The sequence below is a fragment of the Sapajus apella genome, unplaced genomic scaffold (assembly GCF_009761245.1).
Source record: "Sapajus apella isolate SASKATOON/1434 unplaced genomic scaffold, GSC_monkey_1.0 scaffold28, whole genome shotgun sequence".
Lineage (NCBI taxonomy): Eukaryota > Metazoa > Chordata > Mammalia > Primates > Cebidae > Sapajus > Sapajus apella.
This window is the reverse complement of record NW_022436968.1, coordinates 4914839-4932651: the sequence shown is the minus strand read 5'-3', so window position 1 is coordinate 4932651 and position 17813 is coordinate 4914839. Positions and strand designations below refer to the sequence as shown.

Below are 17813 nucleotides of genomic sequence, written 5' to 3'. Positions count from 1 at the left end.
GAAACTCAGATGGCAGCTCTCATTACATTACTTTCTCATTACTCTTAAAAAACAAAATGGATATTTGAAATTTTTTATGGTAATATGGTAAGTTGCTTGCCACTAACTCAAAACAGAATGTCTGAGTTATTTTCCATATTCAGGATATGATCAGACAATGATTACTGAACACCTATCATGCAGCAGGCGCTTTTCCAGGTTTTAGAAAGGAGAAAATTAAGGCACCAAGAAGTTAAAAAATCTTCCCTAAGTCAGTATCTGCTCACTGGAGGATTAGGGATTATAGCTCAGCTCCTTGGAGTCCAGGCTTTATTCTTCATGCTGTGTATGCATCATCTGGTTTATAAAGTTCATAGATGACATTAAACACACTTGATAACACTATAAGGAAAAGCTTCAAAATGAGCAATGTTAAGAATAGCTGACCAGTGTGGGGTACTAACCTACAATCCACAAGCTAAGAAGTAAAATATTGAAAAAATATTTCTTTCTCATGAGAGAATTTCAAGAAACAAAACATCAGAATAATGGTTTGCAGATGAGAACATGTCAGTAATAAATAAGAAAAAGATAATATGTTTTTCTAAGAGTCAGATATTTGCTATATTCAGCCTTCCGTATCAGGGCCGTAAATCTAGGAGGCAGCTCTAATGTAACAGAGCAAGGTGTGCGGACCAGAAAACCAGGGAACAAATCTCCAGTCCTTATAAGAACTAGTAGTGCGATGAAGGATGTTGATTTTCTCATTTGTAAAATGAGGACAATAATACAGGGCTTGCATAGTTATTATCATGATCTAATAAAATATGTTAATACATAAAATATGTGAAAGCACTTTGTAACATAAACATATCATGCTATACAAATAACTGTTACTGTTTTCAAAGTCTTTTCCAACATCATCTTCAGACCTACTGTCTGCAAAACCTAAAGCAAGACCACAAATGCACAATAGTGTGAAAATATTTAGCATGTAGTCAAAAACTTACCTAAACCCTTTTCATTCACAAAATTAAAAATATAAAAAGGAATACTTACTGACTCAGGGTCTTTGCATAAAAGAAAAGAAAAACTCCTGCCACAAACACAAAGAAGAGTTTGAAATCCACAACTGGAGTAAAAAAGACACACAAACACATAACAAACATTTTTTATCAATGTAATGTTGGTAAAAGATAAAAGTCAATTTATTGAAAAGTTACTCCAGAAAAACTAAATTCAGAAAGTCAAGTATAATAATATCAGACTCACTGTTTCGATTCACATGTATCATATAGTTAAATATCTTCCTCTCAGGCTCCACAGAGAAGCACACAGTATCCCCGTATGGATTGATGATTATGGTTATTTCATTAGACTCCTTTGGTGTCCAAAAGTTATGAATCACACATTTGATAAAAGATAGTATGGTTTCTGGATATTGGCAATTATATTTTTCTGTGATATATACAATTCTGAACAGGCCTGGACTGGTAATTTTCACCTATAAAACAAGAACAAACAAATCTATAAATAGAATAACTTGTCTTTTTGTTGTTTTGGAGATAGGGTCTCTCTCTGTTGCCCAGAATGAAGTGCAGTGGCAGGATTCCTGTTCACTGCAACCTGCGCCTCCAGGGCTCAGGTGACCCTCCTACCTCAGCCTCCCAAGTAGCTGGGACCACAGGCACATGCCACCCGCCCAGCTAATTTTTGTGTTTTTGGAGAGATGGGGTTTTGCCATGTTGCCCAGGCTGGTCTCGAACTCCTGGGCTCAACGCTATTTGCCTGTTTCGGCCTCCAAAGTGCTGGAATTACAGACGTGAGCCACTGCATCTGGCCAAAACTTCTTATAGGTTTCTTAAAAACATGAGCAGAGGAGTAAAGAGAACCCAAGGTTAGCTGAGTAAAGAATGCTCAATTCACAGGGTAGTGTTCTATGTCCTGATCCCAGAGGTGGACTCAACAGATCTGTATTTAATCCAAACACACACTCTGAACCACAGACATTGTTGAAAGTGAATGCTTCTCCCTGTAAGCTGTGGTTAATTTAAATCCCTCTTCTAGCAAGTTACTGTGGCCAAAAGACATTAAAAAGAATAAGAAGAAAATATAGACATACTCATTTCATTGTTTTACTTCATTGTGCTTGGCAGATACTGCATTTCTTACAAATGGAAGGTATGTGGCAACCCTGTGTCGAGCAAGTCTACTGGGACCATTTTTTCAACAGCATGTGCTTACTTCATGTCTGTGTGTCAGCATTTTTTAGCAATAAAGTGTTTCTTAAATTAAGGTATGTAGGTGTTTTTTTTTTTTTTTAAATATAATGCTACTGCACCCTTAATAGACTAACATATATTGTAAATGTAACTTTTATAGGTACTGGGAAACCAAAAATTTTGTGTGACTTGCTTTATGAGGATATTTGTTTTATTGCAGTGTTCTGGAACCAAACCCATAATCACATTATCTCTGAAGTATGCTTGTAATAGTTGGCAAACGATGTGAGTAGGCATAGTTTGAAAATAGGGTTTAGATTGACACCATTTTCTACTGTGATTAAGGAAAAGCACTTCACTTCTCTGGATCAGGTAGGCATTTGTAAGTCAGGCTTCTCTCACCATGCCTGCTGAGAGACCAGATCCCAGCCTTGGGTCCTATTCACATCATTCAACAAAGCACTACCTACAAGCCAATGTTGGCAACCCAGTGGTCATTAAATGACAGTTGTGCTGCTGCCTTTGTCTGTCCTTCTCTTTATTCCTCTTCTTTGTCTAAGAGTAGGGCAAACCTGAAAAGGGAAGTAAGAGTACTAGCTCCGAATCCCAGGCTATCAGATAGTATCACCCACCTATCTGTCTACAACTCCCACATTTCTCTTTGACTTTGGCTTCTGGCTCCTGGCTCAAGTTGCTTTCTCTTCAATACTACTTCCTGCCATTCTTCTTGGGGATTTCAGTATATATAATATACACACCAATCCTTCCAGTATCCTGGCCTCTTAGTTCCTGGGACTCCTTTCCTCTTATGCTCTTGTCCTCCCTACCTCAGCTAATCACTTCCATGGCCATCCCCCGGACCTTGTCAGTACCAGACTGCAGCCCCTCCATACGTTGTGTTTCATACATCTCACTGTGTGACCACCATCTCCTATCGTTCCAGTGTACCAATCTAGTGCCCCAACCCCCCCAAGCAGCTGAACATCCTTCTCCTGCTCCTTACCCCCTTGATATCCTCAGTCTCTTTTTAGACAGCTGAATCCCATGATCAACTATTATACACCATTCCCTGGCACATACCCTTGACTCCTCTGCATCCCACTTGCTTTCTACTCCTGCATTTGCATCACCAGTGTGCTGCAGAAATGCAGACTGGTCTCACTTCAAATCCATGACTATGAACTTGGAGAGGGACATGAAAGCTGCAGTCATTCATACCACTTACTAGTATTCATTCATTCTTCTACCCCCTGCAACAAAGGATTTCACAACTTCTTCCTCAATACTCCAACACTTCCTCCCCATCCTCTTCTCAGCTGTTGATCCTTCCTACTTCACTGAAAATGGAAGAAATCAGAAGTGAATGTCCACCAGCTCCTATGTGCAAAGCCACCTACCTGTCAGCACCTGCAGGCATATGCTCTGCTTCCTACCTGTGGGGAGGAAATTTCTTCCACAGAGGAAATTTACAGGCTCCATAAAGGCAAGTCCCAACTTGGGCACTGGATCCTGTCCATATTTGCCTATTCAAGGACATCCCAGTAATACTTCTTCCCTCTCTATGAGATCATTTCTATCAGCATACAACATTAAAAAAAGAAGAAACAACCTTCTATGGACTCCACTTTTCCCTCCAGTTACCCCCATTTCATTGCTTCTTGTTGCAATAAAATTCCTTTAAAAAGCTTCCCTTGCCTTCAGTCTCTAGTTCCTCTCTTTCCATTCTCCGTTTAATCCACTTAAATCAGGCTTTCATGTCCAAAAGGCTGTCCTGACAAGGTCACTGGCGCTTCCATGTTTCTAACCCAAATGCCCAATTAATTCTCAGTCATCTTATTTGACCTATCAACAGCATTTGGCACTGCTCATTATTCCCTTCTCCTCGTTACATGTCTCCCCAGGGCTTCCAGGACATCTCCTTCTTCACTGTTGCTTCTTTTGTCTCTCCTCTGCTGGCTCCTTCCTTCTCCCTGTGTTCTTAATATAAGACTAACCCAGGCTTAGCCATCGGTCATCTTCTCTTCTCCATCTAAACTCACTCAATTTCATGGCTTTAGGTACCATCTATGTAAATATGCACAGCTAATTACTTTTGCAAAAAAAAACAGGAAAGATATACCAGAAACTACTCAAACTGATTGCCTACAAGGGTTAGATAGGAATTAATAGAGGGAGGCAGGAAAGTGACACCTCTCTGAAAATACCTTTGGGTAGAGTTTTAACTTTCAAGCCATATTAATATTGTAGATACTCAGAAATAATGATAATAACACAGACATAAAGATGGAAACAATAGACACTGGGGACCTCAAAAGGTGGTTGGGAGGAAGAGGGGCAAGGGTCAAAAATCGACCAACTGGGTACTATGGTCATTATTTGGGGGATGGGTTTTGTAGAGCCCAAACCCCAGCATTATGCAATATATCCATGTGACAAACCTGCACATGTACCTCCAAATCTAAAAAAAATTAAAAATCAGAAAGATTTTTTTAAATTAAAAATAAAATACCATTTAAAAAACCCACTATGATCTTGTCTGACAATAAAAAGGTAAACAAAACTTGTAAACCAAAAATAAAATTCCAACATCCTCCGCCCTGCCAACCATCTGAACTGAACCTTCTTCTTGACCAGGGCACTCCAAAGTTAACCTGAAAAATTGGTTCAGGCTATGCCAGGAAGCAGGGGTTGGACATGCCTCGTTATACTAGCCTCCCTTTTGGAATTTAGAAAAAGCCAACCAGCATTTAATATCAATACAGACCTCAGGTCTGATAAGAAGCATTTACAATCTATTCTCTCTGAAGCCTGCTACCTAGAGGCTTCATCTCTATGATAAAACTTGGGTCTCCACAATTACGTATCATAACCCAGACATTCCTTTCTATTAATAACTCTTTCAACCAACTGCCCATCAGAAAATTTTAAAATCTACCTATAACCTGGAACACTGCACCCCTCCCTGCTTCAAGTTGTCCTGCCTTTCTGGGCCTAACTAATCTATACCTTAAATATATTTGATTAATGTCTCATGTCTCCCTAAAATGTATAAAACCAAGCTGTGCCCTGACCACCTTAGGTACATGTTCTCAGAATTTGCAGGCTGTGCCACAGGCCATTGGTCACTCATATTTGGCTCAGAATAAATCTCTTCAAATATTTTATACAGTGACGTTTTGTCAACAAACTAAAACAAATGTACAATAAAAATGATAATCAAATTGACCAGGATGGAGGAACACCCTGAAATGGAAACAAATAAAAACAAACTATATTTTGAATGAATAATGTAACCATACTGAATAATTCACCCCCGTACTGATAGTAGATGGGGGTGAATTAACCTAAAATACACAACCTCAGAAAAAATTTTTTTAAAAACACTATAAATAAATATTGAACTCCTGTTACTAGGTTCGTTTTTGGTAATGTTATGACTTAGCAATTCTGAAACCACTTTTAGTGTATTCTGGGATTAGGCAAATAAATAAACATATTTGAGGATAATGGGAACCAGGTTTCTAATTATCAGAGAAGGGAGCTACAAATATGAAAATTGGAAAACAAGAATGAACCCTGTCATACTGGAGATCTCAGAACTCACAGTTTCTAATAGGTATAGATGTATGTGCAGGTGTATGGGTGTGTATGTGTGTGTACACACATGACGATATGCCAGTAGTAATGAAGACACCTAATGTTGACTGTTCCTTGGAAAAAAAATGTATGATTCCAGAGCTGAGTCTAGGAAATTACACAACAAGCCTAGAATATCTTGTTTGCTAGAAAGTAAAGTAGTGCTCAAAAATGCAAGGCACATGTTAGAAGGACACAGGAACTAGTTTGATGGGGCTCCATCTGACTGGCCAAGTCTAGGACAATTTGAGTATCAAAATAAATAATGAGAGTAATGGATTGTAGTCTCCTACATTAACTGGCAATTTGTGAGACCATATGGATATAAATAAATAAATGGAAGGAGGAAAAACTCTTCCTTATAGTAGAATGCCAATGAATGTAAATGGAATAATGGTGCTGGGTGTGGTGGCTCACACCTGTAATCCCAGCACTTTGGGAGGCTGATGGCAGGCAGATTGCTTTGAGTCCAGGAGTTCAGTAGATTCATGGGCAACATGGCAAAAAGACATCTCTACTAAAAATACACACACACACACACAAAAAAAAAAATAGACAGGTGTGGTGGTGCACACCTGTAGTCCCAGCTACTTGAAAGGCTGAGGTGGGAGAATCACCTGAGCCAGGGAAGTTGAGGCTGCAGTGAACCAAGATCACACCACTGCACTTAAGCCTAAAAAACTGGAGTGAGTCCGTCTCAAAAAAAAAAAAAAAAAAAGATATAGAACATCAACATGATTATTGATTCAGTAAAGCATCATCAATGAATGATAAACTAAGAGATGAGAGTTTCGTGAGGAAGAATTTATCTACACAGTCTCAAATTATCACCTCAAAACATTCATTAAAGGGAAGGAAATAGTAATTTAAGTGGAAGAACCTGACAGACACTACCTTAAGCAAGTGGTCAAAGTGGTGCATATTATCAGCAATTATCCCAATCAACATCAAATGCTTCCTGATACAATGTTCTGGCTATTCTCTCAGCCTTCCCCCAGGTACCTTCTTGGGTAACTCCACTGAAGTCTTTCTCAAATGTTACCTTCTCAACAAGAACTACCCTGACCAACTTGCTCCCACTTCTCTCATCCCACTGATCTTACTCTACATTTTCTTTTTTCATAGTACTTACTAGTTTTACCATTTTCATCTCTGTTATATTTATTGTTTACTATTCCACACCGGGATAATGTAAATATCCACAATGGCAGGAATTTATTTTGTTCACTGATTTATCCTAGGAGCCTAGAAATAGTTCTTGGCACTTAATAGGTGCTCAATAAATATTTGTTAACTGCTGAATGAAGGCAAGTACTAGGCAACTGAGAGCAACTGCTATCTTGGCCATATTTGGGATCAGTGGTTATTCCAGAATTCCTATTTGGAGGCTTTGGATAGCAATTTTGGTAAGCAGGAGGAACATGCTGTCTTGAGATGTCCCTGAACTGCAGGCATGCTGCATACATTTAGATAGTATATTCATTGGGAGTGGCTTGGGAGGGGCTGAGGGACAGCATGAAGGAGTTAATGTCCTCTCTCACACTGCCCACCCATTGAACCACTGCGTCTGATCCTCAAGTCGGCTTTCATACTGATACACAGATCTGTATCATACCAAAAATAGTTTCTATTCCTGAAATGGTACATTTCCTGTCCCTAGGACATGGTAATTCTCTGTCCCTAATACATGATTTAAAAGTAGGTCCTTACCTCCACAGTTGACCACATGTATTTCCACTCCACATGGGAATTTTGATTGTAGCAGTAACAGTCTGACGCAGAAGCTCTAATTAAATCTTTTTCCTTCAAAGCTTTACACCTTTGAACTGAGAGATGGAAAAGGGAATACATTTTCTAAATCTTTAATTGCCCAGAATCTTAAAAAAAAAAAAAAAAAAATTCACAGGGAGGTAACAGTAGTAGTTTTAACATTCTATGGTCAATAAATTCTCCTACATGGTAGTTATAGTCCTTCAGTATTTCCAACCAAAGAGGAGACAGACAGAAAATACTATAGCCCAAGTGTCAATATTTATGACATTGGAGGGCACTAAGAACACAGAGAACAGGTACCCCTTCCATTCTGAAGCAGAAAGCAAGAATTATGGGCATCTCCCCAGAAAAGACAAAAATATGAATAAAGGGCTGAAGGGTGAGGTAGAGGCAATGAGACAAAAATTAGGAGGTGGGAGTGGGGGTGGGCAGGACCAGCAAGTGTGTACAGAATCATGAAGATGAGGTAAATCATAGAATTAATTCAGTTTACAGATACTGGATTGTTATATCAGTGAGGGAGCATTGATGGAAGGTATTTGAACACCTGTACCTGGAGTGGTAAACCATGGATACTACTATACCATATGGACTTCATCTTGAAAGCAAAGCATTGAAGGATTTTAGGTAAGTAACAGTCTCAGCAAGAAACTATTGACACTTAAATGGATTTAACTGAAAATAGTTCAGTAAAGATATGGACAGGGTTAGGGCACTAACAATAAGGTACTATGAAGTTCCCAGGCACTAACAACAGCAGGAAGCTTTTAGCAGCCCAGGTCCCAAAACGGCAAGTGGAGGATCCCATGTTACTGGAGTCACTGGAACTGGGAGGACTGTAGTCTAAAGGAATGCAGCCATTGCCAGGACTCCTGTGGAATGGCAGGGTGAAGGCATGGGTACCACAACCTGTCTTTCCCACTGTCCCCTCAATGCCCTGAATCAGCCAAACTCAACAGGAAGACAGAGGGCAAAGAAGCCCATATAATGCAGTCCACAGAGGTTAGCTTCCAGACACTAAGCGGGGAAGAGAAGGGCTGAGAATAGATCTACAGCAACAGGGAATACCAGCTCAGTAAGGAAGTGACAGAAACACATTTGTATTTTGGAAAGAATCTTCTGTAAGTAATGTGGAATACTGAAGAAGAAGACTGAAAGCAGAAGAACCACTAAAAACGCCACTGAAGCAATCCAATCAAGACATGGACTAAGAAACAGATTAGGAAATGAAATCAACAGGTTTTGCAGATTCATTTCATCAAGGAAAACAAGAATATGATGTGAAGGTTTCTGGTAAGTGGAGAGATAGTGAGGCCCTTTACTCAGATAAGAAATATTAGAGAAGAAGTAAGTCTGTATAGGGAAGTGGGAATGTGTTCAATTTTGGATATACTGAGTTTTCACTGGTGGGATTATGTAAAGATGATCTTCACAACTCCAGCAAGGAGAATTTTGGCTGGAGACAGATATAGATACCTAAATATATATGTATGTCACATATAATACAACTCAACATAACTGAGAGAAGAGAGATATGAACTCTCAGTATTACAGAGGGTTAATGTTAAATGCCACAAGAAAACCAGAAAGTAATGATGGTCACTTTCTTTTGTGGTCGTTGCTGTATTTGGATTTGCAATAAAGTGGAATGAAAGTCCCAAGTTCTTCTGGATTCAAGATAGAGTGTCACCCCACATCTGTCCAACAGGAAACAGGAACAAGGAACACTTATGGGTACACACAGAAATGGACTTTACGCGCAACCCGACTCCTTTAAGGAAAGAATGGTCAGTTGTTTCTCCTAAAAATCCTGAAATGAAGCTAGAACAACTTGCTACACCAAAGTTGGGGAAGACCTGAGTAACCAGTAACAGCTAGTAAACAATTACATCCATGTAGGGAATAACACTGAATATGCTCAGACAAGTCCCTGGTCCTGGCCTGAAATAAATATCCTTAGCATTAAGTTGGAGAAAAGTGAAGACAGACTTGGGGAAAGGATCCTGGGAATGCTCACCATCTCCCAAAACACAACTCCATAAAAGGAAGGGTTCTCCAGTCACCACACGAAGCAACAAAGTTACACAAGGAGCCAGTGTATTCAACTGTGACAGTCAAATCATTCATCTTTACTTTTCACATTATGATGAAATGCATATGTTTCTAAATATATCAAGAAATTTACAGAATTTGAGAGTTCAAGATGCAAATACAAGAATCCAGGTTAAAAGTGAGGAAAAAGCACAAGAAGGAACCTCTGGAGCAAGGGTCCTCAACCCTGGGGCTGAGGACTAATATCAGTCCATGGTCTGCTAGGAACTGGGCTGCAGGAGGTGAGCGGTGGGCGTGGTGGGCGAGCATTACCACATGAGCTCTGCCTCTTGTCAGATCAGCAGTGGCAATAGATTCTCACAGGAGCATGAACCCTACTGTGAACTGCATATGCAAGGGATCTAGGTCGCATGCTTATTATGAGAATCTAACTAATGCATGATGATCTGAGGTAGAAGAGTTTCATCCCCAAACCACCCCTCATCCCATTCCTGTCCTGTGGAAAAGTATTCTCCCACGAAACTGGTCCCTGTTGCCAAAAAGGTTGGAGATGGCTCCTCTAGGGGCTCTCTGTTAAATACAGGATACCAAAAATGCAAACCGTGCTCCTGCATGGTGTGTCCATGCACTAGAGCCAAAAAGAGAATTCACAACCAAGGCTATAAACACACAAAGCAACCAATGCTGAAACACATTTTTGGACATATCTGAGATGCAAATGACTTCTGGCCAAGGGCAGCACAGGGGGAAGTGCAGTCCAAGAGATATCAAAGGGCTGGCAGCTCCTGTAGAAAAGATGAATGTCAAGGAATGTAGTGTATAACCTGGAAGTTTCTAAGCAACTGCAATGAGAAGACATGAGAACACATTAAATGCTCCCATTTAGTGAGCAGCAGAGGTGGGGGATCAGGTCTCTGGATTCGCCTTACCATGTTTTGCCTTTGCACAGCCTCTTAGGGGGTCTCTGAACATGGTTAGAGTTGAGAACTTTATACTGGGAGTCTAAAGGGAGAGATTCTTACCTATTGTTGTAAATGGACTGCATTCTAGCAGAGCAGGTGAATAGCATGAAATCTCGGATACACAGACCCAACAGCCTAAACTATAATAAGAATGTTTACTTCCAGACATATTTTTCTTCACCACCTATGTGCTCAATGCTAGAGGGGCTTTTCTTGTGGATGCCTCCAAGGAACCCTCCCTGCAATCTTCTCCTTCTGAGTAGTGCTACTTCAGGGGCTAAATCAACTCCCATAGAATAGTTCCCTTTCGTTAATGGTCTGAGGAAACAGCCTTTTGGTGGGGCCTGAGCTTTGTAATCAAATGCTCTCTTCAAATAAGGTTCTTTCCACTTGGTCCTAAGACTGTCTCCTAAATCATTAGAAATCTAGAGCTCTTAAGAGCAAAATGATGCAATTTAAGTATAATGTATACTGCAGTTTCAACATAGGAGTAAATGCTTCTCTGTTACCCATGCCACATTCCTCTTGCACTAGGATGACTATAATAGCCTTCTACCTAGCTGGTCTCACTGCTTCCAGATTTGCCCTCCACCACCACATTTACCCCTACAACCTACTCTTCAGTTAGCAAACAGATCTTTTAAAAACATGAATTGGGGCCGGGAGCGGTGGCTCACGCCTGTAATCCCACCACTTTGAAAGGTGGGCAGATCATCTGAGGTTGGGAGTTCGAGACCAGCCTGGCCAACATGGTGAAACTCTGTCTCTACCAAAAATACAAAAATTAGCCGGGCATGGTGGCACACGCCTGTAATCCCAGCTACTCAGCAGGCTGAGGCAGGAGAATCACTTGAACCTGGGAGGTGAGGTTGCAATGAACCGAGATCGCGCCACTGCACTCCAGCCTGGGTGACAGAGTAAGACTCTGTCTCATAAAACAGAAACATGAATCAGAACATATTTACCTGCTTAAAACCCTCCAGGGCCAGGCATGATGGCTCACACCTGTAATCCCAGCACTTTGAGAGGCCAAGCGAGTGGATCATGCGGTCAGGAGATCGAGACCATCCTGGCTAACACGGTGAAACCCTGTCTCTACTAAAAATCCAAAAAATAGCCAGGCGTGGTGGCACACACCTGTAGTCCCAGCTACTTGGGAGGCTGAGGCAGGAGAATTGCTTGAACCCGGGAGGCAGAGGTTGCAGTGAGCCAAGACTGCACCACTGCACTCTAGCATGGGTGACAGAGCCAGACTCCGACTCAAAAAAAAAAAAAACAACAAACTCTCCAATGGCTTCCCTTTACTCCATTAATAAAATCCCCCTCCCTTCCAAGGACTTGAGTGCTTCTATGACCTTCTCTCCTCTACTTTCCTCCCAGCCCAGCTGCTGCAGCCATACCTGGCCCTCCTGTCCTCAAGATGCCAGCCCACTCTACCTCAAGTTTCCTCAGTCTGCAATCTTCTTCTCCCAGATCTTGGCAAAGCTCATGCCTTCCAATAATTGATGTACTCTATCAAACACTACCTTCTCAGAAAGGCCTTCTTTGATCCCACTATCTAAACAAACACACTCCAACCACTTCCACCTGCTTTATTCTTTCTTCATATAACGTTATGTATTTATTAGCTTATACTCTGTCTTTCCATGAAATAAGGGACATTGCATGTTTATTACTGTAACCCCAGCACTTAAATATTTGTCTTTTGTGTGTAGCTTGTGATTCAAGAGGACTAGACGGTTATTTGGGCATGTATGGCCCACCAGTGGAAGTCCAGCCAATCTTTGTAAGAGCCTGGCCAGAGCTAGTTAGCACCACAAAAGGAGGTGCACTCTGACCTTCCCTTGAAACCACCTGACATAGCAGGGTGTCCTTGCCAGCCTGTGCCACTGCCATCCCCTCTACAGAACCCATAAAGCATGAGGGTCAGTCTGGAAGCTACAGGCTGCAATTCCCCCTTATCCTACACCACAGTCAACATATCCATAGCTACAGGGTTGAGTGCTACAACCCTTAACATCCCCTGGGTTGGGGACCATCTTCTTGCCCCTCACTGAATAAAGGAGGGCAGAAAGAAGAGGTGGCATTAAGCTTGTTTGTATTTGGCTCATATATGATACCTCAGTGTATTCTGTGTAAGGGATCTGCCAGTTAGAGGAAAACTTGTTCTGCATTTTCCTTCAGTCTTCAACCAGATTAGGACAGCATGGAAGAAAGGAGGTTGTCCTGACTATTCATACCTCCAGACACACTAGTAAAAGCATGTTGCAAACAGTGTGTTCCCTCGAATTCTCCAGAGTGGCCTCTGGCTTTTGAGGTGAAGCTGATGTGGAATGTACATAATCCATGAGATTATGCAGACAAGGTGTCAGTGCTTCATGGTGTCCTCTGGCTGCCCTTCTTTCTTATCACCTCTCTCCTGAGGTGAATAAATTTCAATCAACGCACACAGGCATTCCTAAATAAGGGACCGGAAATTCAGCCACAAGAAGCCACAAGCCTAGCTTCAAGTCAGTTCAGTAAGCCATGGGCCAACTGAACTAGGCAAAAGACAGTGATTGTTACAAGACTGTTGTCACAGCTGGCCCATGGCCTTTCTGGAGAGAACAGATCTTCCAGCTTTAGATTGATTATAAAGGCTACATATTTCTTAGGTCTCTCTTCCCTTTAGCAATCTTATTCTAGAGACATTTCCCTGTTCAGTTTCAATCTCCTTATCCAACTGAGGGTGGGAAATAGGAAACGGAGCCAGTCTGACTGCTTATTTGAACTCTATCGCTGATTACGCCCTGACATTGAATGCTATGAAGTTGCCTACATCTCTGTGGGTTTCACTTATTCATGAGGCCCCAGTTATTGCTGGTTAATTCTAATCGGATAGAACCTCTTGGTAGCAAATGCGGGCAAACTCAAACATATCAAAACAACAACAGGCCGGTGCTGTGGCTCATGCCTGTAATCCCTACACTTTGGGAGGCCAAGGCAGGAGGATCACTTGAGGCCAGGAATTTGAGACCAGCCTGAGCAACATGGTGAAACCCTGTCTCTACCAAAAATACAAAAATTAGCCAGTCTCATAATCCAGTCTCAAAAATAAATAAATAAATAAAAATTTAAAAATTAGAACAACCATAACAATACCCTTACAATGCAATCCAGGAAATGAAACAGAGTTTCTAGGAATTTATTTAAAAAACTAACAATAATCATTCATTTGGTCAAAAAGGAACAATACCTGCCTAAGGAAAGCTACTACTTCTACTTGAGGCTGAAGTATTTAATATGTCCCTACCCTGGAAGGTGCTCCATAACCTAGGTGCTCCATAACCTATAATCCTTTCTCTAAAGCCTGAATCAGATTGGGAGAAAGATCTGGAATTGTAGCCTATCCGAGGCCTGCATCCCCCAAGGACAGAGGAGTATCTGTGGGATCAACCCTGAATGCCATCCTTACTATGGAAAGACAGGTTTCTAAGCCTGGCAGGGTATAATTGTTCTTCACTTGCTGCCATCCTCAGCAGGCTCCCTTATCCTTTCAATTAACCTGACTTCTAGAGAACAGTATATTTCTGGACAGTTGTGCCCAAACCACTAAAATGCTACAGGAGGCAATAATTATTTATATTACCAAATGGTTCAGAAAGTCAGGGTTCCCTTAATCAATGAGACACATTCCTTAGATTACTTTAAATCCCAGTTGATTTATAAATATTCAATTAATCTAATTTTAGAACTACGTATCTAGTATAAAAAGGACAGCTGCATGTCACCTACTTTAATTATAAGCTCAATTATTTCCTTTGTAGTATTTTTGTCGTCAGTGTTCCTTAATGTAAGTATATATTTAAGTTAAACAGTTGAGTCATATATACAGTTAAAAAAAAAAATCCTCAGTCAAAACATCAGAAAAGGGCAGGTAGTGCTTAAACCTACTTACAGAATATGCTAAAAATAAAACACACATACACCTCAAATCTTAGCAGAACCTAACTCCCAACATAGAAATATTTCACCAATGTTCCTCCTGAAAACTGACATGGCCCCCTCATATGGGGAAAAAAAACTATCTTCAGATGAAACTGGAATGGAATCATAATATAAATAGTTATTACATTATATGACAAATGTCTCCATTTGCCCTATAATTGCTTTTCTTTGGGCACAAGGAAGGGGAGTGAGAAGAGCAGGAAACACAAAAAGCAAAAAACCAACAAGTTTTAATTTGTGAGAAGTCAAATGGAGTCAGGATTTTTCTTAGTATTTGTTTTTTATAAATTCACCTTTTCAAAGGCATTAACATGAGGCACCAAAGTGATAAACATAACTATTCTCTTAACCTCAGTTTTTTAAAACCTGAATATTAATCTTTTTATTTCTTCAAGCATGTGAGAATGAAACTGGAATTAGTACATACTAATGTACACTCAAGTCTTTAACTTCAAGCCCAGATCTTTCTTCACAGAAGAATTTGAAAGTTGTGGTTTCAAATGGACTGCTACCATAGTTTAAGCCTGGGAAGCCACTGCCACGGCCTGAACTTCATCTCAGGACAACACATGGTTTTTAGAGATCTCACTAACTGGCTGCAAATTACGGGAAACTCTTGGTTTGACATTTGTCTTCCTCTCAGCCAGACAACTACCTGCTCCTCCTGTGTCAACTGTCTCCGACTTTTCTCCAAATAGAGTGACAGAAAGCTGGTGTTGGTCTGAATGTTCTTCATTCCATTGAAGGGTGTGTTATTCAAGACAAAATGTTAGAAGAGGAAGGCACCTTAAGTATCACCTAATCCAAGCCTCTCCCTTAAAGGAAGTACCAGCTCTTTCCTCTCAGGGTCCTCACGAAACCACTTTTAAAGAGCAGCAATAGTTCTTAGGCCTCGTCTAATCCAGAGCTTCCAACACAGTGTCACTGGCAAACTACAGGATGCTGGTTTCTTCAGTCCCTATTGGAAAGGCTATTGGAATGGCAGGCCTCCCTATAAGGCTACAGAAGTTGCCTTTCTTCTTAGCTGTGGACTAGTTTTAATCAACTCAGTGGGCATCCTGCATGTCTCAGAACAGAAGCTCCAATAAGCATTTATGTATGTCTTTGATTAACAAAACAGAAGCAGGCTGTTACTATTATACTAAATGCGGTAACATAAAAATTTTAAAAACACCAGGTTCATTGAGGTGAAGAAAATGTTGGAAACTCTTCAGTAAAAACATCTTCATTTTACTCATGAGAAAACTATGGTCCATAACGACTCTGTGCGTGGACCAAGGTTATACCACAGTTGTGGCTGAAGGTAATGACTGGGTGCTGGTCTAAGGCTACTTCTAATTTTCTCCCTGCTGCCATGCCCAGAAACCTTCCTGCTTAGACAGATTTGTGTTTTATTTTTTTAATTGTATTTCTTACTACCAAGGTTTTGTTCTCATCTACAAAATGGGAATAAAATGGTACCTTCCCCCATAGGGCTTCTATGGGTATTAAATATGATCGATACTGCACTTAAAGCACTTATAACACTGCCTAGCACATAATGAACCCTCAACAAATGTCTGTTCAATGAAAACTGGTATCCAACAGTTCCCCAACATGTAACTCACTGCAAGATTCCCTCAGTTGGTAGCTGTGGCAGAATATGACAATGACCTCATCAACATCCAGTCTCTTACTCATCCTTAGATAAAAAAACGGCGATGTAACTGGAGGGAGGCCCATGCCCAGCTAGAAGAATACACCTGGCAGCCTCCCTTGCAACCAGGGTGGCCAAAGCAGTGAAGAGAAGTTGGTAGAGAGTGCATCCAGGAAATCTTTCAAAAAATTTTATGAGGGAAAAAAAAGAAAAATTGTGAAGCTCATGTAAGTTAGCAGCAGGTCCGGAGTTGGAACTCCAGGTTTACGACTTCCCCAGGTGTCCTTCCAGATCCTTCCCCAGTGTGCCAGGATCCTGAGCCCACTCCGTGGCAAGCCCCTAACGCCAGCAGCGCCTACCAGTTCCTGCTTCCTGTGCGCCAGGCATTGTGCACACAAACACCACAGAACCTTGCGAGGCCTCATTATCTGCGGCTCACGTGCGACCAGTTACGTTACTCGCTCAGGGTCACAACAGCCAGTCAGGGGCAGGAGAATTTCGTCGGATTCTGAAGCTGAAGCTCTTACCTTCTCTACTCTTGCGACCAAAGGAATACTAGATAGTGAAATAACAAGGATTTCAACACGCATTGATGTACTGTACAAAAGGCCGTGTGCTGACAGTCTGGAGACTAGGGTCAGCTGCGCTCGTGACAAGCTGTGTGATCTTGGGCAAACCAAAACCTCTCTGAGTTTCGGCTGCTTCTGTAAAACGAGAGAATTGGGCGACGGGATTGCGCGGTTGCTTCTAGTCCTAAAATACAAAATGTCCAACTGCCAGGAGAGAGACCAAAGAGGCCCAAGAAGGCAGAAGGGCGGGCGGGGCCTGCCCGGGTGTGGGCCGCGTCCGCGAGGTGACCCCGAAGCGAGAAGAGAGCGCCCCGCCCGGCTCCCGGGGCCTCGCGGCGCCGCCCGGACCAGAGAGCGCGCCCTCGGGGAGGCCGCGAAGCCGGGGAGCGAGCACGCGCGCGCCGCCGCCGGGGCCGGGTTACCTGACAACGCCGCCGCCGTCGCCGCCTCCCCGCGCACGGGCAGTGTGGCCAGGGGCGGCAGCCAGAGCAGCAGCCACCACCGCCCCTGGCGCGACCGCATTTCGTTAGGGGTCAGCTCCGCGCGACCCGAGCCCTAAGGGGCCGGTTCGGCCTTAAGGAGCGGAAGTGGCGCGGAGCCTCAGAGAAGGCGGAGGGGGCGGTGAGGCCCGAACGCGGGAAAGGCGGAGACCCCGCCTCCCCGGGGCGGGGGGAGAGTCTGGTCAGTTGCTCCTGCCGCCACCCGCAGCCTCGGGGCTCGGCTTGCCCAGGCCGGAGGGGATTTCGGTGGCGCGATCTGGGGGGCACGCTCCCGGCCTCGGGCTCCTGGCCTCCCGTCCCCGCGGGGCGTCCAGGGCCTCATCTTCCGCCGGGGGCCTCTCGGCAGCGTGCCGCCGCGCTCGGCGCAGGGGTGGGAGTTGCAGAAAGGAAGGGGTCGCTCTCCTGGAGAATTTCTTAAAACTTGGCTGACCTGTAACCTGCCGGATTTGGAGGCTGAGTTCTCCGAGCGCCTGTGAGTGACAGCCTGTGAATGGGAA

At 42.5% G+C, this 17813-nt stretch overlaps 1 protein-coding gene across 5 annotated transcripts in view; it reads right to left on the bottom strand.

Annotated features, from left to right (window-relative positions):
- The window catches only part of NEMP2 (nuclear envelope integral membrane protein 2), a 33118-nt gene extending 15650 nt beyond the window's left edge, over positions 1-17468 (bottom strand). For 2 of the 5 annotated variants that reach the window (XM_032292631.1, XM_032292632.1), the window contains exons 1-4: positions 17239-17468; positions 7548-7663; positions 1252-1483; positions 1039-1111 (exon numbers count right to left, since the gene is read on the bottom strand). In XM_032292631.1, the coding sequence (XP_032148522.1) occupies positions 1039-1111; positions 1252-1483; positions 7548-7663; positions 17239-17338 (521 nt within the window). In that variant the 5' untranslated portion in view covers positions 17339-17468. The other 3 variants (XM_032292630.1, XM_032292634.1, XM_032292633.1) reach the window with 3 other exon arrangements.
- Between the last annotated feature and the right edge of the window lie 345 nt (positions 17469-17813).